This window comes from Caenorhabditis remanei, chromosome II (assembly GCF_010183535.1).
Source record: "Caenorhabditis remanei strain PX506 chromosome II, whole genome shotgun sequence".
NCBI classification, from domain to species: Eukaryota; Metazoa; Nematoda; class Chromadorea; order Rhabditida; family Rhabditidae; genus Caenorhabditis; species Caenorhabditis remanei.
The window spans coordinates 13,074,202-13,100,829 of record NC_071329.1 but is presented as its reverse complement, the minus strand read 5'-3'; the positions used below and the strand labels follow the sequence as shown (position 1 = coordinate 13,100,829).

Sequence of the window (26,628 nt, the reverse complement as noted above, 5' to 3'; positions counted from 1 at the left end):
GTAGCTCTTCGTTTTTTCTCACATCAATCTTATCCAAAAAAAAACAAAAGATCATTCTGAAAACAACTTCGTTATTTTTTTATGAGTATGCGTCACCACGATCCAGTTAATCTCCCCACATCACACATCTCTTTTAATTACTACTTTCTTCAACTGCAAAATCTGAAATCATCAAAAGCAAAAAACAATTATCAAAGGGTTTCTCTGAACGTATGACAACTTTTAACCTTCTCCACAAACCCATTATTTTCAAAAATCAACACCAACAACACATGTGCAAAATTGGGGAAAAAAAGAAACTTAAAGTCTCCTGAGGGATCTGATGCACGTATTCCTTCCCCTGACTTCCGCAATCCAACCGTGACCAGTTTGCAAAAAAAAAGAAGTGACCAAGTGGAAAGGAATTCGAAAGTTCTGAGATTACTAATTGAGTATTCATAGATCTTTTTACGGTTTTCAACACGGAGAAAAACTTTCGAAAGTCCATGTTAGCATGAATTCCATTTCTTGGTCTTTCCGACAGAGTCCATTGTGGGTAATCAAATAATTTCTCCATCGTTTCCTCCTTCTTCTTTTAATTTATTTTTCGTTTCTCTTTTGTTCCATATGGATTTCCTGGGAGTTCTCAAGAACTATGGGTATTCGAAGAAAATTCATCGAAGCTAGAAATTCTGGAGACTCTTTGTCTAAGATTTCTAACAAGGGAAGTCTTTGGAGACGCGACTTTCAAACGATCAATAAATTTGGTTCTAGGTACTTTCGACTACGTGGAGTCCATTTCTGCCATCAAAACCGTCTAAATGTCTCTGCGATCCGAGTTATGAGCTCTCAAACTTTTCATATGGTAAAGCTTTTTCAGATGGAATTCCAAATCGGCCGCATATACGCCACCGCGTGGTTCCATTTGTTTTTCCCAGCGGTTTACCTATGCTCGTACGTTGAAAAATGAGAACATATTTGCGTATACTATTTGCCGATTCGGAATTCCATATGAAAAAGCTTAACCATTTTAAAAGTTTGAGAGCTCAAAACTCGGCTCGCAGAGACAGCCGGTTTTGATGGCAGAAATGGACTCCCCGTAGTCGAAAGTACCTGTGACTGAATTTATGGATCGTTTGAAAGCCGCATCTCCAAAAATTTCACTCGTAAGAATGATATCTCTCAAGATTTGATTTCCATTCTATCTTTAAAGATCACAGAATCTGAAATACCACCACGATACTTACAGAAGTAGTAAAATGAGATGATTAGAATTCCATTGCTCTCCAGCTTTGTCTTTTACAGGTTTTCATGATCTCGCCAAGAATTTCCATTGTGTTTTTCTACTTTTCTTTAAAAAGTGAACATTTTAAAATTGCTAACTGGATAGTACGAATTCATTGGATTACTGTTTCAATGGACTCACCCATCCTCTCTCCAAATTCTTTTTCCTGGTTCTCCGTACTCTTTCTCTTCTTTTCTCTTCTTTTTTCCAACGTTCACAACAAGATTATTGAGAATGGAAGCACCGAGCGACCATTCTCTCTCTCCACTGATTTGCATATCTCCCATAAAATTTCGGTCATGTTTTTTGACTAACACATCGTAAAGCAATTCTTCTCTTCTTTTTTTTCTAGAATTCTTCATTCACACATAATATCAGAACACTTGTCTTCTCAAATTCGCAACTCGATTCCTTTTCCCTTCTTTCTCCTATTTTGTTTTCTGTGGAGCCTTCCCGCACAGATACTTCTTCTTTTTTTTCTTCTACTCCACCCTCTTTTTTCTTCTTTTTTTCTTCTTTCTGTTGTGCTGCTACTGCTCGAATTTGTCTCGTTGCCAATGATATTTTCTGCCTCACAGAATTTTCTCACATGGCGAAGAGCAGACTACCGGTGCGACTGCTCCAATGTACTCTTCTGTTCCTGTTTTCTTTTTTTCCTTTACCTTTTCTCTCAAGAAGAAGAAGAAGTATCATTCATCCATCGAATCCATCTGACCCTTTTGTTGTGTCCCCTTCTGTCCAGAATCCAACAGAAACCAGGCGACTAATTGGATTTGTTAGAGGTCCTTTTCCCCCGTTGACCGGACTTATTTTTCCGGTTTTTAGGCCTCCGATAGAGACAATTCTTAAGCTGTGTCATCGGATTGTAAATCACATCAAATCATTAGTTTTACAAGTTTTGACCACTAATGACAATGTTTGTCAAAACAATTGGGAAACGAAGGAAAATGGGAATAGAATTTTTTTGAAAATGAGATACTTTCACTTTTTTGGTTGGATTTCTTCCAATATGGGTTACTGTAGAAACTGAAAGACTGCTTTCTTGGAATTCTTTGTATGTTTTTTGGTTCAAGTTTTAATCATTGTTTACTAAAAGAATGGCCGAGGGAGAAAACAGATAACTGTGACCGGAATCTATTCTCGAATAGTAGAAAAGAAATCATTTAGTTACCTGAGAAAATTTAATTTATTCAATAAAACATTAAGAAAATCTTGAAAAAGGTATTCTAATTGGTTTGATCTAGAAAACAGTTTTCTTTGTTTCTCTGTTCCTTCCAACACGATGAAGCTGGTATTCAGAAAAGAAACTTCTCCAATAAAACGCTTCAGAAGTAGGCCAAGCGAAAAATCAAAAAGGACCGAGTTTCTAATACAGGTCTTCCAAATTTTTGAAGTGATTAATGAAAACAAAACGAATTCGGTGGGTAACCTAGTGCTTTCAACTTTCAAAAGAGAGAACCTACAGTATTTTTCATCTCAGCTGTATTGATTACTTCATTAATTGACTTTAATTCATAATTCTAATAGCAATTAACTGACCAGTTACAAATTACCAAACCTGACTCACAATTAATATTTCTCTAGTTGAGTGAACTTGAGCTGCTCCAGAATCCCTTAGGCTCCTACTACTGGTTATTCCTTCCAGATAATTTAACCTTAGACGATTCCCCAGAACTCGAAGGCGTTAAACTTTTTGAAAAAAACTAGAAAATCCCAAAACATATATTTCACAATTCATTGATTTGAATGAAGCCAACAACTGATGAATCACTTGTGAACTACTAAAAACTTCCGAAAAACTTCCGAGAGAAAAAAAAATCCGAAAAGAGAAAAAGGAAGCGGAAGAAAAGGAACAGAAATTCGAAATGTTTATCTCAAATCTCTCAAAAATGAATGCTCCAAAATTCTGCGTGAGCATAACAGGCCAATCAACGCTCCGGTCGTTGATTGTCTTTCCGTCGTCTGCCGCCAAAAAACTAGAGAAAAAAGATAAACATCATAAAATGGCGTCCGTCGTCGCCTTGGGTGCCCCCGGGTCTCCGGCAGCATTTTTCGAATGAGAAGGGGGCTAGAAAAGAGAAAAGACATGAAAATGTGAGAAATCAGTGTTATTTTATCGAAACTCTCTGTCGCGGGTCTATTTTTTCGCCTCTCCAACAACCCCCACTCTCCATCTCTAATCCTTGTCCGATTCGACCTGCTCTTTTCACATCTTTTTTTCGACGGGGTCCTCCTCCACTTGTCGTTTCCTTCCCACTCTCGGCGACAAAAAGAAGAAGGAAGGAGCCTTCTGCAGGAGAGAAAAACACCGAATATAAGAAGAAGGAAGGCTTCCATTCCCGCCCCCCATCCCGTCCTTTTGCCCGTGTTTCGAACGATAATGGGAAGACGACGCACATCGATGTCGTCGACGTCTTCATCCAGATAATCCTACGACACACTGTCTCCACTTATTATAGTCTTTTGTGTTGTCAGGTGACCTTAGGTCATCAAGCAAAATTCAGAAGGAGAAATTGAAAATTTGAAAAGGTTTGCATGTTTCTGCCTTCCTTTTCGTCTTTTCACCGGCCCCCTTCTCCACAATCGAGACGAGACATTCCCTGTTTTCGCCGTCTTCTTCAATCATGCTGTCACTATTCTGTCTGTATTTTAATATTCACCCTATCTCAATCTTACTCTTTTTACTTTCTGCTCAAGCATTCACCATCTATACATTCCTACTGCCACCAGATCAATCTGACGTCCCTTTCACCGTTCTACTCATCGTTCTAATGCCCATCTTCACCATTAAACGGTTTGTTATTTCGAAAAACCCAAAAACTTGAAAATGATGTCAGCTGCTATAATGAGGTCAGGAGTTATCCATCTCTTATCTGTGCTCCCACCGGGATCACGTACGTAGACTCGAGAAGATATCAATTCTTCTGCCACCAAACGACCTGCCAATCTCATTTAATTTCATTGAACCAATAGCTACTCAAACTTTTATTAAAATTTACAATGTCTACGAGCAGGTGGGAAATTGAAAATGTTCAAAAAACGAAACGAGACAATGCTTCCAAAAAAATGAAAAAGTGGGGGTCAATAGTCTCATGAAACTTCAATGTTACACCTGTCAACCAAAGAAAGAGATTTCGTTTTGTGCCCCGTGTCGAACTGCCCTCGTTTCAATTGCACATGTCCAAACGAAATCTGCCATTTTCTTTCGTTTTGACACCACACAAACTTTCTATTTTCTAACATCATTTTCTCGAAAATCCCTCCTATAAAAACTTACTAAATATACTCAAAATGTGTGGATCTCGAAGGCAGTTACGACGGTGTCTACAATTCTTACTGTAGTTTCTGAATAATAATCGAATATCTGATTTCAGGAACGAAGACGGGATGAACGGGGTGGCACGTCGAAAACAGTTCAAATTAAGACCATGGCAATCGACAGCACTTCCATCTAGACACGATCATTATAGTTGGTGAGTATTTCGTTTTTTGATTTTCAGGAAGAGGTCAATTTGTGATTGATAGACGAAAAACACATGCTGATGTGAGCGCAAAAAATCAAAAAGTGAGAGTCTAGCGCAAAACCGGCGCCCTCCAAAAATGAAACTTCCAAAAACTAAACTCTGATAAAAACAAAGATGAAAAACTTAGGAGTTTTCCTATGTACAATCTAGGCACACGCCTTTTCAGAATTTTCCCTTTTTTAGAAGTTCTCTTAAAGTGAAAATCAGGAAAGGCAAAGTTAAAATTTTGTTTTCTACTTTCCAACTTGTTATATTATCTCACGACTTATAATTGTCCAAAATCGAATTTTCCTTCGACTTCTGATAAACAAGCATTCGATTTCTAAACATGTTGGTTCTGAATCTTCAGTAATCTTACAGTAGCGCGTTTTCAAAATAATAAAAGCCAAGGTCACTCAAATTCTTTCTGACACATTGTTTGAAACTAGACGTTACTCAAGAACTAGAATTAGAATTCGCTCCAAGTACTTCAAAATTTTCTGAAAAAAAGTTATCGTGACACCTTTAAAAGATGTGCCCCAGCAAAGCCTATTTATATTCTTTCTCAAAGGAGATATCGAAAAGTTGCCAACAGGCAAAATATAGCCGAATACTTATAAAACATTTCTTTAGTTGGAAAAAATTTAATATCTCTCAAGGTAGCTGAGATATTGTGTATCAAAGTCTTGCTTCAGGGGGCACCTCTAATAGAGGTTTTACGGTAGTAACACAGATAAAGGAGAGGTGCAGTTTTGTGAAGTTACGGTAGGTCTCGTTTTCGAATGATCTTGCTAACTAAAATCACAAAAATTGATCCCTTTACCTCTTCTTGGTTTAATGTCCTGGTACTGTACCAATAATGTATTTTAGAAATTGAAATATACAATTTCGTAAAAGTATATTTCTGTTATTCCCCTTTTCCTTTCCACATCCCAAATAAATAAATATTCTTGTCTGTATCACAAACACTGAGTATACAGAACAAAAACTTCTTTCCGCTCCACACCCAAATTGGTTAGCACAGCTTGTTTTGTTGACTGATGACGTCTTCTATTTCTTCGTATTCTCGTTCCCCTTTCAATACCAAAAAAGAGTCGAACAACAATCTGAAAGTTCTTTTTCTGAAGAATCCCACTTTATTCCCCTTTCATCTACAACATTTTTTCTTCTTTTTCTCTTCTGTCGATCGCCAAAAATTTGCATGTGGAATGTGCTGATGTCACCTCCTTTTTCCCCGGTTATTGTCGCCCTGTCATTCTTTTTTTCAATATTTCGATTCTTCCTATTCAGTTTTTGTCCGTCATATTATGGTAACGTGATATGCATTCCGCGTGATGACAGACCTTATGTGACGCCTTCCGTACTTCCCCATTCAGATCAAACACTCTGTAGCTTCCTCTCTTATGAATTTCATTCTGAAATCTCTGAAATTTCTCTCTGATCGTTTGTCACAAAACTTGTATTTAGTACAAATCTTTCGTCTAATCCTCCTTGTCTGTGTGGTCGTAAACTATGACGAAACGAGGCGAGGAACACTTTTTAACGCCGTCGAAAGCGTTGAGTCTAGTGCATAAATCATCCGAATTTCGCGAGAAAATGGGAAAGAGAATATTCGTTTTTTGGAAACTGAGATGTGTTGAATTTTGAATATTTATTGTGTTCGGCGAGTTGCTCGTATTTTCACTTTTCGTATAGGTTGCGGTAAACTCAATTTTAACGAACATGTTTTCCCAAAAACAATTATTCTTAATCAGGTTAAAAAAAATAATTTTCGAGAAGTTAGTGATCATAAATATTTCATGTCTCTCATCTTTTGACTGTCTGAAACTTCAGGGTTTAGTTATATTAGTCGACACAAGATTACTGTAGTTCATAGTTTAATAACACATCCAGGATTTTGGAACACCTAACCTGATCAGGTCTGAAATCCTGTATCCTGAGTATCCACTCTAATAATTTGTGTCAGGTTGCCTTTCAAGCCCACTATTGGTTTCTTGAATTTAATCATTTTAAATTCATAAAATAATCTATTATCACGGTACGTAGAGCTAATACAGTAAATCATAAGATATTTCTGATTCCTGATCCACAGCTGGGTTCTCTAGGCTTCCCCTATAATCTCATAGTCTTTCTCTTCTCAAAAATGACGTGATCCTATCCAAACAGTGCTTAAAATGACCCTTTTGTCACCATCTTCTTCTTTTTTCTTGTTCTTTTCCAAAAAAAGGGTGAGATAGATATATAGAGAGAAGGAGAGTGAAGAAAACTGCACATCCGGTTTAATCGTCATCTCTTCTCTCCTTTTCTCCCTATCTCTCTTGGCTCTCAACCAAAAAAAAAAGAACCCAATCGGTTAGAAAGAAGAAGGTCCTTCCATGTTTTTTGTGTGCCCTTTTCTTCCTCATCCAACCAAAATCAGCTCTCAGTTCCCAACTGACACGAACAAGAAAAGAGAAAGTGTCGCTTCTTTTCTCCCCAGTTCTCTCGGATCCTTTTTTGTGAATTGATTCGAGGGCAACTTCGTCCATTTCTCCATTTCGGAATCCATTTTCGAAATGCATGTCTTCGGTTTCCTGGAGGTGTCGTCGTCGTCTTCGTGTAGTCATCAAAAAAAGAAAACAAGGAGAAAAAGTTGAAATACGAAACGTAGTATCGGGAGAGGGAGGCAATTTGTATGTACTACTCTTGATTCTTCTATCTGTCCACTAATCATTCATTCCCCTTTTTTCCTTTTTTTTCCTATTCCTTTTTGCCTCTTCACATTCCGAGTCTTCAGTTTGCTGATTTGCCTTCTTGGCTTAGTTTCTACAGAGCATCTTCCTCTTTTTCTTCTCCGTTTCTTTCCGATGTCTTCTTCTTTTTTCATCTCCTTGTTCTCCATCAATCCAGCTCTTATTGAGTTTCCTGTTAGCAGAAAATGGAGGGGATAAGTTCCGGAACTAATTGATTCCTTCTCAAACACAAAACAGCTGGGTCATAAAATCGTAAACTCTTGCTTCTCCTCCTTCTTCTTCATCCATTCTTCTTCTTCTTTCCTAAACTCTTCACAGATCCCCTCTTTCCAATCATTGTGATCCACTTGGATCAGCTCAACGAGGTCTTTTTCATTTCTGAAATTCGATAGGCCCCTTTTATTTTCATTTCCATTCTTCTTCTCCCTAACGTTACAAAAGAATCTTGGGACCACTGGACACCCTTCTTTCCTTCTTTTATTATTTATTTATACGCTCCGTTTTCCGTCTCTTTTCCTTCCTGATTCTCTGACACGCTTTTCGGCGTTTTTTTCGAAGTTTACAGCTGTGCAAATTGTGTTGTTTTCCTTGTTTTTCATTCGAACACCTATTTTCCAAAGTCATTCAGTTATGGAAATCAACAAGCATAAAAATTGTTGTTTTTTTTTCTCTTCCATCCCTCAAATGTACCAAAAAGGCACTGATTTCTCTGTCCTCTCTATGAATATAAAAATGCGTTTCGGAATTCCAAAAGTCACAAGGAATTGTTTTTGTACTTTTCTATTTTTATATCTCCTGATAGAAGGGAAAAACACTCATTTATCAGTGACAGGTAGTTTTTACCCTCTGGATTCTTTACACTCGTTTTCTCTTATCAGTCTTATCGTTCTTTTCACTTTGAACTCTCACTCTCTCTCTCATAGTTTCCAAAGGAATTCTGGAGTAGACCAAAAAGAGAATCAAGGAAGCAGAATTAATTGGACGGGCTGCATTGACTACGTTTTCATTTGTAGAGCATCGGATGTTTCTCTAGTTTTCTTGTTTTTATTGGTTTTTGCTAGAAATTTGTTTTGGAAATCTGATATCTTTTACGGTACAATATTTCTGATTTTGAAATAAAGCTTTCAGATTTTCAGTCAGACTAGGAATGCCACTTAATCTCATTTTTTAGAGTTTCAGAAACTCTAAACTCTCCGAAAACCTTTCCACTTGAAAATAGGTCATCCACCTCCAGTGAACCTTAAAATCTATCAGTTCCTCAATGAACTTTAATCTAAAAACAAAATGACCAAAAATTGTAAAGTTTATCCCCGCAATATTCAGTTACAAGTGGCCTCTCATCCCCCTCCAAAAGTGTAGGCGTACATATTTATTTGCTCGTCAAAAATCAGAAATGTTGCCATTCAAAAAGAAGAAATAAATTATAAATTCCAAGGTCGGGCTCTCCATTTTCTTGCCTTCTGTCCCCTCCTCGTACTCACTCTGGACCTTTTATGAAACAACGGACCCAGAGTATTTGGGTGAGTGAATGAATGAAAAAAGGAGGCAAGTACCTTATGGCTTCTCTCCGTTTTCTTTTCAACTTATCCTAACTTCCAACTCATTTCCAACTGCCCATATGTGCTCTCCTTTTATCCGTTTTTTGGAGAAGAGCACTGCAGCACAGAGCTCTTTGGCTTTTCTCTAGAAGAAGAAAGATCTACATCATCCGAAATGAATCATTTCCAAATGTAATAGTCATTCACCCCGGTTTTCCGTTTCCATTATTGTTTTTCGAGTACCTCTTGTTACCGTCCTTTTACCCCCTCTTCTCTGAGCTCTTTTCCGTTTTCGTCCGTATGCCCAAGAGGCTGTAATTAATGCCTTCTTTTCTGCTTTTCAACGCCTATTCCGGCCCATTCATTCTACCCGGAGACACAATTCTCATTCTTGTCTAGAATTCATCGCCCATGACACCACCCGCCCTAGATAGTCATGTATTCAATGTGTTATATAAGACACCTCGTGATAAATAATAAATAATATTATAGAAGAAAACTAGTTTTATACAATGCACTCTGTAGTGTTCGTTTCTTCAATTTTCCAAACATTTCTCTCTTTTTTCTGAGACTGTCTCCATAATATTTTCCGTTGATATACTCCCCAATTCCCACTAGTTATGAGATTTTCATTATTTGAAAACAGATACGATTTCTTTGTTTTTGTATCAGCTCTCTCGCCCCCAATTCTTTGTATTAATACATATTATTGTGGTTCCCTCGAATTCCCAAATGATGGGTTCTGAGGTACGGTAGGCGTAGGCAACTACAAATTAGTTCTCCCTTTCTCTCGCTTTTGTTTGTTTGATTGAGGGAACAGGAGACAGCAGGTGGAGCTTGATGAAGGGTAGAAATGATTGATGATACTCTGCTCAAAAGAAAGAAAAATCTCGTTGATTTTATGATTTCTTGTTGAAAGGGGAAAGGTTCATTCATTTCGAAACCACAAAGGATGTCAGCTCGGAATTTCTGGAATCTGAAGTTGCCTTTTTCAAAAAAATTTCTAATCAGTTAATCGTTTCCTATGATACGGTACCTACTTAGGAGCTAACGGTTCAAGAAAAGAATTGACCGAGATTTCTACAATTTTAAATTAAAAATCTTATTAGTGAGCCAGAATTTCAATAATTGTGCTCTACCACGAGGAAACGAACGTTAAAAACTAGAATTTTCCTAATCAAATCTCAGTTTCCCAGCTTATTTTCCCATGTTCCTTGTTTTTTTTTCTATGTGTTCGACGCTCTCTACCATTCTCTCTCTCTTTCTTACATTTTCTCTTTTCTTCCAATAGTTTTTATCTTTAATATCAAACACAGTAGATCCTCCATCCACCACCACCAACCATCTACAATACAACCAACAGCCTGTGCCGGCCTCCTCCAATAACTCAAACTGCCGACCACTGCCTACGATTCGAGTCGCGGCGTCTCGTTCCAGATTCACGACGAAGATATGACGTCTAGAAGACATACGGTGTGGTTCGTGCCAGGATCCAGGAGGTAAACACGAGTTATTTGGCTTGCATGAGTAATGAAATCACTGAATATTAGGATGGAGACTTAGATGTAGACGTGGATGAAAAATGTTGTTTTTTGGAAAAAAACATGAATATAGGAGGGAGATTTATGAGTATGTTTGTAGATGTTTCTATGGGAATGAAACTAGCCATCCTTCTCTCTTCTCAGTCAGTCAGTCTTCGTTTTCTCATTCGTATTTCCTTTTGCTCCTTCTACTACTCACATCTTCTCTTACATTTTCTCTCTTTTATTTTCTGTTACAGTTGCTTTATTAGAGTCTTCTATACTTTTCTCAAACATTCTACAGTAATCCCCTAGAGTGCAATTGAGCGCATTTGCAAAACGGCGAGAAACAATGACTTGTTAATGACGATGGCTTTGACAGAGCTTTGGCGATAGTGTGAGAGGAGGGGAGAGAGAGGCAAATAAACGAGTAAATATAAACAAAATAAGATTCCAGAGCTGCTGCGAAGAGATTTTCGTGCGTATTTCTTCAATGTGTGCGTGTGTTTGAGTGATTGTGTAAAAACGGGCAGTCGAAAAAATGTAGTAAGGGAAGAGAAAAAAGAAAGAAAAAAGATGAGGAGAGAAGAAGAAGAGGGGATTCTGCTTCTGGCTTCTTCTTCTGTGAGAGTGTGTCAGAAGGTTGTCCGAAAAGATGAGGGGACCACTGATGAGAGACGCAGTGATATGCAACAAAAATGGAGGAGAATAGAGGAGAGGAGAAGTAGGGACCCGGTTAGTCTGCGGAGGGCGTGGCGCGCGTGTGCCGCAACGGACAAGAGACTATTCGGAAAAGCTGGCCGAGAAGTAGTGATACTCAGACTGTGAGAGAAGAGAGAATGATGGCCTCGGCGCGAGCGCGAGCACGACGACGAAGAAGAAGACGAAGAGTTGTGAGGGGGGCCTCAGAGCCAGCAGTAGAAGCAGCGGAGCAGAGCACAGAGTAGCGGGTTGTCGTGTCCTGCCCAGGGGCCACTCTGCTCTGCTCTTGTTGTCGTTCGTCATATCAAATGCCACGAAGACGCGGCTCCTCGTCGTCGTCGTCGGCGGCAGGTGGTAGTGGCGGAGGTGGTGGTGGTGGAGGTGGCTTCGGACTATCTAGTCTCCGACGCGAACTCCACCTGCACAACTTCTTCCGCACCTCATCACCGTCGGCGTCGTCGACGTCGAGAACGCCGCAAGCAGTCCTACCGCCGCGTACATCAGCTGTTACTATTCCGGGCACTAATCACAAATTGACCTCTTCCGCTTCATCCTATCATCCGCCACGCGAGCTTACCGTGTCGACGTTCAGCGCCGGCTCGGCAACTGCAGCTGACGGACTTGGAGGTGCCCATCTGACACCATCACTTTCATCTTCGGTACACGCGAGACGGGAATCTTTTCTCTACCGTGCCAATGATGATCTTCGAGAAGCATCATCGTTACGACCTGTCAGTCGAGCATCATCAATCGCGTCTAATGAGCACGGGTACGTTTTTTCGACTTTTTTTGAATTTCTTGACGCTTTTCTTGACAAATCCTTTCAAAAACCTTTAAAAAATGTTCAATGCTACCGTATCCCAGATCGGCCTAAAACTATCCCTATTGATTTGATTTCCAACTAACCTTTCCTCTTCTTCTTCTCAAAAAATCTCACACGCATGATGATTATGATCATCTGATTGTTCACTTTCACTCAGTTTCATTTTGCTCTGTTTCTCTAAACATTTAATCCTTAATTCGTGTTCCTTCCACCCTTTAATCCTCCGAATGAAGTCCTTCAACTCTCGTTTTTTTTCTGTGCATCAATGAACTTTCATCTTCTTTTTATCCTCTCTAATTCAAATGATATCTCTCTTTTTTTTCTTTTTTGTCCTTTTTTCCAGTTCTTTCTTTTTTCAACCATCTCAAATCATCAGAATCGTCATCCATTTCCATTTCTTTTGATACATTTGTATTCCATTTGTATTCCATACAACACCCAAAAAAGTTCTATTCAAATTTACATTCTTCTTTTCTTTCCACCAATTCTATGGAATTTGACTGAATGCTCTGGAATGCCAACACAAAAATTTCGGTGTTGACGGTGAGAAGTATTGAGCTCCGGAGGGGTGTCTCGACTGGATCTGGAGTTGGAGTCGCGAGTGCTGCCACCGACATCTTTTTTCTCTGGAATTTCTGTGTCTTTTGTCTTCTAGATTGCTTGTGTCCTACTGCTGCCACACCTCAATCAGAGACAATCTTGTGCTTCTTTTTCAAAAACACTCTTCTTCAAATTATCGGATAGGGTTGTTTTCATTTCAAGAACTAAATCAAAGAATGAATTACAAAAAAGTGCCGAAGAAGAAGTAGAAGAAGAAAAAAAGAAGTGTTAGTTGTGACGATGTTGTGTGTATGGAGAGTGTGTGTGAAGCGACTAGAGCCAGCGCATGTTTGAGGTGTGACCGATATGAGCCCCCTGAGGGTGGCGCGAGTAAGACTCCAGAAGCAGCACAAGCTGCGCGGAGGCACCACACAAAACAACTGTGTGGTTACTTGCAAAATCGCATTTGGGACTTTCTCCTCCTAAAGACAACAACATCAATGTCAAAAAGTGTGTCAAGAAGAAGGGAAAGAGACTAGAGAAAGAGAACATTGACACCAACTTTCCGGTTATCAAAAAATGCAATCAAGCCGTCGAGCAGTGTTGGATCCACAAGGTTGCAATTGCCAATTGTCTACGTCACTCTCTGGGACCAAAAAGTGTGTAATAATTCCGGTTGTGCTCTCCCGACGCGGATGCTCTTATTTTCTCACAGGCGCCGGCAACAACGCCACGGGGCCCATAAATGTTGCGACCGAAGATGACCGATGTCACGAGAGAGAGAAAGAGAAAAAGAGTTTTGGAAGGAAAAATGGTGGAGCTTGAATGAAAGAAGAAGAAGAACTAAAAGATAGAAGACACGCCTGTTGGCTTCTTCATCTTTCTCCGGTTGGGTTGGCCCATCGGTTGCCACCTCGAATTTTCATCAAATGTCGATGGGAGAGCAATTGGAGATGAGTCGAAAGAAGAAGAAGGAGAAGCACTTGAGTGGTATGTCAAAACGCTCAAACGTCTTCTGAAGCATCATCATCTCCGCGTCGGTTTTGTCATTTTCCTGTCATCAACCGCCTCATCGGAGCTGTCGTCCTCGTTTCTGAAGAAGAAGGAGAAGACGGGGAGGAGATGAAGGCAAAACTAGAAAAAGGGATCGTCATCTTTTTCTTTTTTCTAGTTTTCTCCTCGTTTGAACACAATTAGGACGAGCCTGGGAGGCTTCTAGTGTTGGAAGAAGAAAAAAGAAGAAAAAATGGGTGGCAGTTGGTGGAAGGCTCCCGGAACCATTGGTCCAAAACATTTATCTGGTGATATCTGCGTCTCTCACAGATTCTCTGATCTTTCTATCTTTCTTCTTCTTTTTTTCTTCTTGGAGATTGGCTTCAGAACCCAACTCGAGAACTGGAAAATACATAACTAGGGGGAGAATCAAGGAAGGAAAATTAGTTCGAAAAACGATAAAAAAGCTAAAAATTCAAGAATAGTTGCTGAAAGTGCTTAGTTCTATTCTCTGAGAAATGTTGTACTGTCAGAGTAAATAATGTAATTTATAGAACTAATTAAACCACAATTAATGATGATATCTGAGTGATGCTCTTTTCCATTTCGTAATTATCACTCTACTTTGTATTTTGTGACGTAACGGGGTCGCCGCTCTCTTTTTCTAATCAATGATTCCGCATATTACACGTTCTGATAAGTACAAAAATCGCCACCTTCCTGTTTCTAGAATATTTCAAATTGTGATCTTTAAAAAAAAGGAAGTGATTGGAAAAAAGGAATAAGGAAGAATAGAGAATTGACTGAATGATCTAGATCAGGATGAAGAAATAGAAAGAATCAGGAGAGTTCACGTGAAATCAAGTATGCACCCAAACAATATTCGACCGCCTGAAACTTTCTTTTTCTCCTTCTCCTTCTTTTCTATGTCTATGCACTGATGCATTTTGTCATCTCTTATCAGAGAGGACACCTCCTCGTCACACATAGAGTTTATCAAGCTGCAACACCCAAAACCAACCCGAGAATTGCCTGTGTGTGATCGACTATTTAGTTGTGTTGTTGCTCACGATGGTCGTGGTAATGCCATGTTGCTCTCCACCTCATAATGCCACCTCGCCACCCAAATCTGTGTTTTTGATTAATTTGGACGATGAATCCAGACAGTTTATGGTGTAAGTTAGTAGTGCCCGTTTCTGAGAATTGGTTCTCATTCTTCCTTTTCCGATATCTAAAAAGAACTGTAATTTCTACGAAAACAACACATTTATGCCAATTAACACAAATCTAGATTGTTTATTCCGTTTCCAGAATTTCAAAATTCTTAAAATTCTCAAATTATAATTTATAATTCCTTACTATCAGATCAAATTGTTTATCAAACCCCCGTTAATTGGTCATTGAACTCTGATTAAATTGAAATTATTTATTCACCTAGACACACTATGTTTTCTTTGATCAAGCAGGGATTCGAATGCTAAAAACTACAGTAACTGACTAAATCTGAAAGTTGTTCTTACTCTCTCTTTCTCTCTCTCTCTCTACCAAGATTTATTATTTCCGCTTGGTTCAAAATGTTTCATTTATCTTACTCTACCAGCTTTTATAACATTTTTTACTAGGTAATTTCAAATTCTGACGTAAGTAACACTTTTAGGAATGTTTTGTTGATTTGCACTTTGACCTAGACAACAGGTCTTGCCTTTTCTGACTTGACACTTAAAGTTGATTTCTTGATAAGGACTTTTCTGATTCGAAAAGAAAAAACCAAAACCAATTAATCATCAAGGAGAGTAAGACCAAGTTTCAAACTACCTGATTCGATGTTTCTTAATGAGAGACAGTTCCTGATATATGTCTACCAATTGAATGAACTATCTTCTTTTTTGTTTCTCGTAGTCTGATACAGTACTTTTGTCTAAAGATCAAAACAGTTTGTACTAGAATCTCTTGAATCTCTCTTTCTCTCTTCAATCCTTTTTCTCTTCCTAATCACCGCGCGAAATTTTGCAAATCCGATAGAAGAACACACACCTTCAAAGATGATCTGCGTGTCGTCGTCTTCTCTTCGTTTCGAGGCCCCGTCCGTCCTCTTATTTCCGGTCTGATATCATGATGAATGACGCTGTGATCAATTGGCGGAGGGCGGCCGCTTTTTCTTTTCTTTTTCATAGCTGCAACTGCTTCCGTCGATCATCAATTCATCACACTTCTAATGACAGTTCGATTACTTTCAGACGAGACTTTTGAAGCACAAAAAGAGGAAGAAGATGTAGAAGAATAGAGAAAAATCCACACTGAAGACGAGAGATAGAGAGATAGTCGGATAGTGATGGTCATCATCCACCGTGTCAAAAAGAAACAGTATATCGCCTCGTATCAAGTCATTTCCGCCCACTTTTTTCTCCCCCCTTGTATCTTTTTTGCTGATTTCTTCTGCAGCAAAGGAGGGGGCTGCTGCTTCTTCGTTTTCGATGATAATCGACTGAATACACAAAAGAGAAGAAGACGTCGGTTTTCTTCGAATTGTCCTCACCTCCTCCTAAATCTACTCTTCTTCCACGGAATCCTTATTTTTGACCGTATGAATGACCACGAAACGGATTACGATGACGACGAACACTACGAGACTGATTTCGATTTTGAGTTCGTTTTCTTGTTTTTTGTATTACTACTACTACTGTATCTCAACTTTCAAGTATCTTTCTAATTTCTGATCTTTCAAAATTCATTCAACTTGGTGTGTCCTTCTTCAGAAGTACCTCTCTGGGAGGTCGAGTACTTCTAAAACTTCTAACAGAGACGATCACGTCTTCACATGATTTTCATATGATCTTGATTTTTTCCTGTCGAATCTCTGATCTTTCTCTCTTCTGATAATGCTTATGAAGTGAGAGATGATTAGCTCTTCTCTCTGACGTCCGTTTGTCCAGAAATCCGGTGTCTAAAGCCGGTCCTCTCGCCCCGTATTAGTTGTCTTCTTATTCCTTTTTTCTTCATCAGTGCCATCTTCTTCTTCTTCTTTTCTCTTCTTCTTCTTTCTTCCAAGCTCTGCCCACACTCTCGACGTTATCCGTTGTTTTCGGCGTCTGGTCGACAACCAAATCAGCGTAGCTCACTCCCTCCCTCTCTTTCTCTTTCTCGTATTTCTCTCTCTCTTTTTTCTTTGCAAGAGTCTTCAAAAAAGAGTGTTCATTTTCCACATTCTTCGTCTACTTTTCAATCCTCTTCTTCTCCATATTCCTTATCCAATGTCTTCTTCAATTGGATCTTCTTCTGTCATCCATCCATCGCCATCATGTGAAATGCAACATCGTCGTAGTCAGAGGCATCCTTCAGATACACCTTCTTGCTTTGGATCTTTCAAAAGTCTTTTTCTACGAGCACGCACAAATCGTCAGTGAGTTCACACGCATTAGTGCCCAGTCTTCTTCTTGTTTGAAAGCATTCATTCACAGCTAATTGCGACAAAAACACATTTGGGATGTGCCATTTCAGATGAGACTATAAATATTCCCAGTTTTCCACGAAGTTTCTTTGAGCTCATAAATATTTTCTGATATTTCATTGAATCCTTATAAGTGATCAATTGATTTGACCTCCTCGTTTTCTTTTGAGATTGTCTGAAACTACTATTCACATGATTTTGATGGAAAAGAAACAACTTTCAAGAGTACGATGACTTCCGGTCTAAAAACTGGTACAGGTTTTTGTCATAAGATTCAGAAGTTTTGACGTAGATAGACTAGAGTACGGTATTTCAATATGACTACAATTTCGGTGTCAGCTAGAGGCTCAAAGAAATGAGAATTCCTAAAACTTGAAACGTAGGAGATTCAAAGCAGGTGCAATTAGAAAAACTGCCACCTGAAAATTTTATGTGAAATGTGACTGAAAATTCAGTTCGCCAAAGTTGAGACACGAGATACGTCGTCTTGAATTTGGAAACTGGAATTTCAAAAACTGTATTTTTCAACTTCTGACTTCCGGTCTGATACCTGAATGAGTACGTTCTTCTGAAAAGAAATTTGGATGTTTGACAGTTCTAGACTCTTCAGAATTTGTGTCATGTTTTTAGCTCTGAAGAGATTTCCAAGATTCTAAATCTGTATGGAATTCTAGAATTCTAAATTAGCTTTTTGAGACATTCTTGGAGTGTTAGAAGCACCTGGAAGAGAGAAAATTATTTTAAAGTGCGATCCAGTGAGCAGATCGTCGTGTAGTAGTTTTTGATCGTTTTTAGAGGTTTTTTACGGAAAAATCGCTAAAAATCACACATTTTTACAATTTTTGTCAATTTTCCGCAATTTGTATTCGAAAAATCAGCCAAATTGACGGAAAATAACTGAAAACACGGATAAAAATCGGCCAAAAACGCTCAAATTTTCGTAGTTTTGAAATGTTCGATTGCTAGTGACCCTGATAACCCATTCAACTTCAAACTCTGATCTGGTTGACCCCCTCATCTTTTCTTATCTAAATATTCCCACTTTGTGTGCTCCCATCTCCAGGAGCATCAACCATTCGAACAGATAGTTCGGATGCTCTGCTCCTCCCGCCGGTTCGCGACCTCAGGTGTTGCTGGTCGAGCAGTTGATTGTTGGATCCCTTCTGTATGTGTATGCCCCGTGTGACGTAGCGTCGTATGTTTGCTGGTGCGTGTGCCTCATGTGTGGCGTGCGTGTGTATACAGACAATTTCACGTACCGCGCCGCGCACAGGCGCTCGCTCCCCCCGTTTTCCTTCGCCTCAAACCAATTGCGCTCCTCGTCGCTTCGCTCCGTACTTTTGTGGCCGAGCGCCAAATAAAGGATGATTCGAGGAGAATAGGAAAGTGAAAGAGAAAGAGGGCGGGGTCAGAGGTCGTCATCATCATCATCATCATCGACGAGCTCTCCCCCCTCTTCCCGAATCGGTGACATACACTTTCGCACATAAAAGAAATCTCGCTCCAACCGTTTCTTGCATTTCGATTGAGGGCAAACCAACAAACAAATACAGTCGTCGCCGTTTCTCTCTCTCTCTTCTCTTCATCTCTGTTCCTCAGAGTCTTTTCAAGGGGAGGGGGGAGGCGCGGGGGGTCGTTGTCGTGTGTATTCGGATTGCTGATTTCACACCTCTCAGGGTTTCACACCTCCTTCTTCCGACTCTAAATATTCATTATTTTCAAAAATACTCACTACTCTCTCGTTCATCATTCAAAATCTGGCTCCTAACTCAGAATATCTGACGCCTTCTTCTACTTCTAGAAGACCGTCCAGAAGGTTTGTGCTCTTCTTCATTCTTGTCTCTCAGGGTGTCTAAACCTCTCGTCTCTATCTCTTCCATTTCTTTTTTCTGGCTCATTTCAAATAAGAAATCAGTCTCTTTCACTTTCTTGATCACCTGGTAATGGGTTTCAGAAAAGTCATATGAGACGCTGCTGTAGTCGTCGTTGATTCTGAGAAGAAGAAAAAAGAAAAATGCGCCAAATTGAAAAAGTGAAAAATTGAAAAATCACATGTCGTTTTTCCACGGAAAATGCATTTTTTATTCTGAACTTTTCCGAACTCATTCACCCATAATACCTGTTCCCGGAAGAGTTCGGGAAGTCAAAGAGCTCGAAAAAAGAATTATTTTTGCTGAAAAGAAAAAGAAAATTGGCTGACACACTGGGAGAGCTTATTTTGTCTACTTACCGACCTTTCACATCAATCATTTTCTCTTCTCTGTCATATTTTTTTTACTTCTGAAAACGCAAAGAAAGTTACTTTTTTTTTTGAGTAAGAGACTAACAAGTGGTGGTCCCTTCGTCTTCTCCTGCCTCTTTTCTTCTCATTCCAACACTTTTTCTCCATGGAAGAAGAAAATGACAAACCGAAAAGGGGCGGAGCCTATGAGAGGGGCGGTGCCCCGGCTGCAGCAGCTGAGCCTAGACGTTGTCTTGCTCTTCATTCAGTCCTTTTTCTTCTACTTTTCCCCATCCACCCCAAATTCTCTGACCTATAAATCTGTAGACTTTAAAATATGTCAATTTCTCTGAATAACAATAACAACCGGAGCGTCCGTCGAAAATTCGGAGAGTCCGGATTCACGTTTCGGTGAGCATCCAATAACTTCTTCTTCAGTTGACTTGTTGCATGTTTCTCTCTGTGAAGTATATGAGTTTTTGTGTTTTCGAAATCGAAAAACGAGACGAAAAGTCATCAACAAAATAGATGAGGGTAGATTAGTAGTCATCTATATGTATTTACGATAGCTCAGAAGGCTCTTCTTCTTTTTCTCTTTGACTCGACTAGTCATCCGATTCGTTTATGTTTTTTTTGCTTTGAAGCATGGTTCATGGTATTACGCGTAATTAGAAAAAAGAAAAATAAGCAGAAAAACGAAAAAGTCAAATTAAAAAACAACCGTGGTTTTGTTGAAAAAAGCTGAAAAAAATATATATACAAAGACATCGAAAATTTCCAGATTCAGAATTCAGAATATTGTAAAAATATAATTTCAGACACGGCGACGACCTGATTGTGACCCCGTTTGCTCAGCTATTGGCAAGTCTTCGAAACGTTCGATCCAATCTGATTTCGATATCCAACATCCAGGTAGGCATCAAACATCCAATCCATATCTGGAATCCGAAAAAAGAAAGAAAAATGAGAAAAATGAGAAACAGGAAGACAATTTCTATAGATGGAATACTTCCTTTCTCTTGGTTATTTCTCACTCCATCTCATTTTTTCTTCTCCCTGTTTCCCTTCCTTCAATAACAAAATCCGCCTTTTCTTTTTTCATGAGCAATATAACCCAATTCCCAAAGGACACTATATTTCATGTTATTTTGACTACTTTGCAAAATTTGAGGGGAAAACTGAAAAGACAACAAGTTGTTGGCTCTGCAGGGCGGCGGGCTCCACCAGAGAATGTTTAAAGAATTCTCTCCATTGTTAGACGTGATTTTTGATTCGACAAGTAGTCTTTTAAAATTGAACAATTTGTCTGATGACCGCCCACTTAACCTTGTTAGTGCAGAAATCAAAGAAAAGATTGAGAGAGAAAAATGAGGTTTTGAGTTGGAGAAATTTGAGAATTTTCTTCTGGAGCATCAGATGAGCAATTTAGAGTTAGGGAAAAAAGAAGAAAGTCATGACAAAAAAGAGTTTCTTTTTTTCGGAAAAAGGTTTTCCTCGTATAAGAAGAAATACCAGCAAAGCCCCCCTGTGTATGTACATATGTAAATAGCAGTGGGGGGACCCTTTACGGACACTCTAGAACAATGGGAAACGTTTTTTCTTCTTTTTTTTCTGAGGAAAGGAGAAGAAGAAAAGTATCACGTGGATTTGAACATGGATGAGAAGAAGACGGGGGAAAAGTGAATTCTCAAATTTCAGAATAGCGACGACAGTCGACACGCGAATCGAAGTACGAAAAGACCGCCGTTGCACAATACTCCACTTCCAGACGATGTTGTGCAATGTGCGCATGACACACTCGGTAAGAAAGAAGAAGAAGAAAAGAAGAACGTCTTCTGAATCAAATACAAAAAAATGGAGAGAAGATCAAACTAGAGATAGTTCAGAGATTTGATAAGCCTTATGACTGTTTTCTTGTCTGATTCTGTTCCCGAAGCTATTACCGGAAACTATTTCTTCTGGCGCCATTAAGTTTTCACGCATGACGGTTCTTCCTCTTCGTTTTTGTGATCTAGAAATACAGAAAATCTATTCAAACCGAATTGAATCACAAGACTTTTTCAATCTTCAATTTTCAGAAGAACTCGATTGGTGTCTCGACCAGCTGGAGACGATTCAAACGCATCGATCTGTGTCTGAAATGGCGAGCAGTAAGGTGAGAGTTTGAAGCTTTTGGCGATTCTGAAGGCGGCGCTTTTCTCTTCTTTTCGGTTCTTTTTCGGTCCCATCTGTGCCCCTTTTGAGTTGTCGTCGTTGTCGACAAGCTGAATTCAAATTCAATCCGAGCAATGTCATCGGAAGGGAGGTTCATGAAGAGAAAAGAGGAGATACGCCTAACTCAATCCACGAGATGGCACTTGTCTTTTCTTCTTTCTGAGAAAAAAGAAAAAGGAAATGAAAAAAAGAGCTAAAAAAGAAAAGACTAACACACACATGGGTTACGGTAACTGATATCATTTCTTACCCTCCCCCATGTTTGACCACCCTCATAAAATGTGTTGATGGGAGGGAATAAGGAATGGATCCAGTCTGTCTACCGTAACCGATGTGTGATCAACACAAAAGTACACTTGGCACGGCGCCAAGAGGGTTTCAAAACGAGAAAATCATCACGTCATGGGACAAGAATCAGAACTCATTTCCGGCTGTGTGCGCGGGTCCAATTAAATAAGGTCAGAAGCAAACAAGTGTTCGGTTTTAGCGACAAGGCGCCAATCTCATCAATTACAAAAAGATTTGTTGCACTCGATGTATTCTGATTCTGTGGGATCCCAATATCTCTTCGATTCTGCGTCTCTCTCTCTCTCCCTTTTCCATTGATACCGTCTAATTGTCGCCCCCGAGGAGGACCTGCGCACATCTTGTATGATAAGAGAGGAAGAGAGATTCTGAAGACAGAGAGTGCTTCGGCTTCTAGTAGCGGTTTGCAAGCGCGACTTCCGGTGATTGATGCTGTAGAGATTGATGGTGTCATTATTTGTTATATACTTTATGGTGGTGATAGGGGAAGAGAGAGAGATAGGAAAAGAGAAATGAGAGAACAGGTTGATTGGACGTCTTCTGAATTGAGACGCAGAGAGATGAAGTCTCTTTTTCTCTCTCGATTTTTAAACATGGCCTCCACTAACTCTGGAGGCGGGGTTAAATAATGACACTGGGGCAAAAAGAGAGGAGGGAACTTTTCAACTAATTAGCATCTCTCTCTCTCTCTCTCGCGCCACGCAATGATAACACATGATATATTAAATACAATGTCGGTTTTTGCAGTTCCGCAAGATGCTCAACAAGGAGTTGTCGCATTTCGCCGAATCGTCAAAGTCCGGAACACAAGTCTCCAAATTTCTGATCACCACCTACATGGACAAGGAAGAGGATGAACCGTCGATCGAGATCGAAGTGCCCACAGAGGTGTGTTTTGGCGATTTGTGTGAAATGAAATAAAAACAAAACAAAAAACTGACTGTGATGTCTATGATGTCTCACTCTCTCTCTAGTGTGTGTGTGGTAAGAACCTGTCGGGGGCGGGCTTGAAAGAAGATTGTATTCTTCAAAAAATGGAAGCGACACACACAATGAGTACATCCCCACACGCTCATATTTCGTACTACTTTTGACACTTTTTGTCCCAAAACTGAAACAGCAAAAAAGAGAATGTATTCGGAAGACGAAGAAGATGGAAATAATAATTCGATTATTTCAATGCACAAGGTACTGTATTTTCATATTTTTGGGCTTTGATCATTTCTTGAAAAAAAGTAGATACCTTTTATCAAATATCATGGTCGCCATCCCCCGGCTTCTCGAAATGTCACGTCCCGATCAGAACAGAGCGTTTTCTTCTTTTTCTTCTTCTGGTCACTTTAGTTATCTATTTTGCTTCTCGACTGGCTACTTACTTTACACTTTTTATTCGGTCCCCGATTTTTGAAGAATTAAAAAAAGAGAAAAGAAAACTGTCTGGCACTTCCTCAATGATTTCTATTCACAACGTCTTTAACTGTTCGGATTTTCTACAAAATCTGATTTTACGATACATGGTAATAGTAGTAAACAAATAAATTTTATTTGTACATGAGTAGTAAACGATCCATTTATTTTAAAGATCACCCACATGTTTAAGATGTTACAGAGAGAAATAGACAAACGAATATAGAACATCGTCATGTTTTCTCTCACTAATGTTCATTAATCTTCTAGGTACAAGGCCCTTCAACATCTGGTCCAATGACGCTCTCAATTCTGAAGAAAGCCCAAACAGCCGCCATGAATAAGATCTCAGGAGTTCGAAAACTTCGTGCTCCGTCTCACGATGGTCAATTACCTGAATACGGAGTGAATTGTGCACGAGAGATTGCTGTTCACATGCAACGACTCGACGACTGGGGACCCGACGTCTTCAAAATTGACGAGCTCTCCAAGAATCACTCGCTGACAGTCATCACTTTCACACTGCTCCGTCAACGTAATCTCTTCAAAACTTTTGAAATTCATCCGTCTACTCTGGTCACCTACTTGCTCAATCTGGAACATCACTATCGAAATAACCATTATCACAATTTCATTCACGCAGCCGATGTGGCTCAATCGATGCACGTGTTGCTCATGTCTCCTGTTCTTACTGTAAGTTTTTATTCTTGGTTTTGACATTGAAACTCATTTTATATAATTATAGGAAGTATTCTCGGATTTGGAAGTGTTGGCAGCAATCTTTGCTGGTGCAATCCATGACGTCGATCATCCGGGATTCACGAATCAGTACTTGATTAACTCCAGTAAGTATATAAATCACACGTTTCTCTTATTAATTAATTGTTTTTTCAGACAACGAATTAGCCATCATGTACAACGATGAAAGTGTTTTGGAGCAGCACCATCTGGCGGTTGCGTTCAAACTTTTGCAAGATTCCAACTGCGATTTCCTTGCAAATTTATCCAGAAAACAACGTTTGCAATTCCGAAAAATAGTGATTGATATGGTAAGCCAATTGATATGAGAAAGATGATGATGTTGGACCGGAAGTGTCACATTAAATTAGGGGAAAATTAGAAGTCTCCTTCTTCGTGTGTTTATTTGAAAAGTGACAACACCATACGGTCTCTTCTTTCCACTTTTTTCTCTAATTTCGATTAGTCATGAGTAACGGATCACGTGTAGAACTGTAGAAGGCAACGGAAATGACGGGTCCATTTTATTGAAACTTTTTTGGAACTTTTCAATTTATTTATTTATTTTTTTAGGTGCTGGCCACTGATATGTCGAAACACATGTCACTTCTTGCTGACTTGAAAACAATGGTCGAGGCGAAGAAGGTTGCCGGAAACAATGTAATCGTGCTGGACAAGTACAACGACAAAATTCAGGTTTGCAACAAATTACTTTTTATCCCTTCCCACGCGCTCCACCGTGTTTTGAATTTATTTATTCATTCATGTGTCATCATTTGTAGGTGTTACAATCGATGATTCATCTGGCTGATCTCTCAAATCCAACTAAGCCAATCGAATTGTATCAGCAATGGAATCAGAGGATAATGGAAGAGTATTGGAGGCAGGGAGATAAGGAAAAAGAACTTGGACTCGAGATTTCACCAATGTGTGATCGTGGAAATGTGACGATTGAGAAATCACAAGTGAGTTGGTGGTTATCCAGTTGGAAAAATTGGGAAGAAAAGTACTGGAATTGCTTTTAAGCAGAAATTGGAATAAAATAAAGCCCTACATTGTTAGTTATCCTGTTTGAAAAATTGGGAAGTAGCCTTTTCTGACTGCTGCTGGGATTGTTTTAAAACGAAAATTGGAACAATATATCATCATATTTCAATATTTTCTAGGTCGGATTTATCGACTACATCGTCCACCCTCTCTACGAAACATGGGCTGATCTTGTCTATCCTGACGCTCAGAACATCCTGGATCAACTGGAAGAAAATCGAGAATGGTATCAATCCCGAATACCTGAAGAACCGGAAACAGCACGTACCGCAACAGAAGAAGACGAGCACAAATAGCACCACGAGAAATGAAAAAACAGGACCAAAATGAACTCAATACGTGTCTTTTTCAAATGATGATGATGAGATGATGATGTGCTAGGAGATTAATTGTATACACACAAACACACACAGAACACTCATACAAAACATAAATGAGAGCGGGTGCCGCTTATAGTCGATTCGTTTTTATTCGTCAATTCTCTCTTTCCCCATCCCCATCCCAAAGAAACTCTTCTAGTCACTCCCCCTCCCCAAATCTCTTGTATTTCCATCCTCTATTTATCCCTCATCCCGTTCCAACTACAGAATCATCTCAAACCAAAAAAAACCATCAAAAATGCTTTATGAACTGAGACTGAAACTTGCCAAAATGAACAACTTCTGTCGAAGGACTTCTGTTAGATTCAACCATTATTTCCTGCCCTTTTCCTCCCCTCCTCAATCAAATTTTCTTTTTCCTTTTTTCTCTTTTTTGCTTTTGTCTTTCTATCGGGTTTCAACCTCTCTCTTTTAGAATTGTATTCGCACTCTCCGGTGCTTCCTCTTCCCAGTCTTTTACCGTTTTTCCCTATTTTTTAGACCTCCCCTAGATCCCTCCGTTTCCTCATCTATTTTGTTATCCCTTTTCTAGTTTTTTCCCCCTCAAAATGTTCAAACTTCCAGCTTCTATATGTATGTACACATTGCATCTTTCTCGCTTTAATTCAGATTTCTATACAGCTCTATGGATTCCGTTGAATGTGGTAATTTCAAGAAAATAATAATAAAACAATTTGAATTTTATTTGTTTCTTTTTATATGTAAACTATCAGAAAGTCATAAATTTGAAATAGAACAACTGGGAAAAGCCAATGTCGGGGCTCTCAACTGACAGAATTTTTATTTGGGTTTAGTTCTAGATTTTCATTTCGATTTTCGAAAGATTAGGTCTTAAAATTATAGAAAAGATATTCTAAATTCTTTTTTACTTGAGAATTCTTTTGATCTACATATCAGATTGGCCTGGTTTCAAGATTATATCGAGCAGCGGTTTCCAACTTTTGCAGTTCGAAGAGGAATCAATTCTGGAGAAAATATGTTTAGTAATGCACAGTCTCCCAGACTCCGAGTAAGAACTGCAAGGAAATTTTTGATCTACCCTCATGAAACGAAAAATTTGAGAAACTAGCAGGTCTAAAACGTTATTACTTTAATTTTTATCGTAAAGCTCAATGTCAGGAGTAAGACAATTTCAGTTTCAGAATTATTCTGAGAGCATTATCCACCCATTCAATCCAAAAAATCCTGGTTTCAGATATTATTTCAGGTCGAAAAGGCAATTTTTCATTCTGATTTCGGAAAAATCTACGGG

General features: G+C 39.1%; 3 protein-coding genes across 3 annotated transcripts; 2 read left to right on the top strand and 1 right to left on the bottom strand.

Annotated features, from left to right (window-relative positions):
* Nucleotides 1–11,563: 11,563 nt before the first annotated feature.
* Nucleotides 11,564–11,894, bottom strand: GCK72_006567 (uncharacterized protein; the record flags this gene model as incomplete). Its single annotated transcript, XM_053725685.1, has 2 exons — nucleotides 11,564–11,763; nucleotides 11,837–11,894. 2 exons carry the CDS (start codon nucleotides 11,892–11,894, stop codon nucleotides 11,564–11,566), a joined length of 258 nt encoding a protein of 85 aa, XP_053589879.1.
* On the top strand, nucleotides 11,568–13,289 carry GCK72_006566 (uncharacterized protein; the record flags this gene model as incomplete). Its single annotated transcript, XM_053725684.1, has 2 exons — nucleotides 11,568–12,028; nucleotides 13,025–13,289. The coding sequence occupies 2 exons, from the start codon at nucleotides 11,568–11,570 to the stop codon at nucleotides 13,287–13,289; spliced, it is 726 nt and encodes a 241-aa protein (XP_053589878.1).
* A 6,332-nt stretch (nucleotides 13,290–19,621) lies between these two features.
* On the top strand, nucleotides 19,622–25,292 carry GCK72_006565 (uncharacterized protein; the record flags this gene model as incomplete). The annotated part of the gene is made up of 11 exons (XM_053725683.1): nucleotides 19,622–19,695; nucleotides 20,103–20,196; nucleotides 20,983–21,085; nucleotides 21,363–21,439; nucleotides 22,552–22,692; nucleotides 23,482–23,904; nucleotides 23,957–24,056; nucleotides 24,106–24,260; nucleotides 24,523–24,645; nucleotides 24,732–24,914; nucleotides 25,116–25,292. 11 exons carry the CDS (start codon nucleotides 19,622–19,624, stop codon nucleotides 25,290–25,292), a joined length of 1,650 nt encoding a protein of 549 aa, XP_053589877.1.
* Between the last annotated feature and the right edge of the window lie 1,336 nt (nucleotides 25,293–26,628).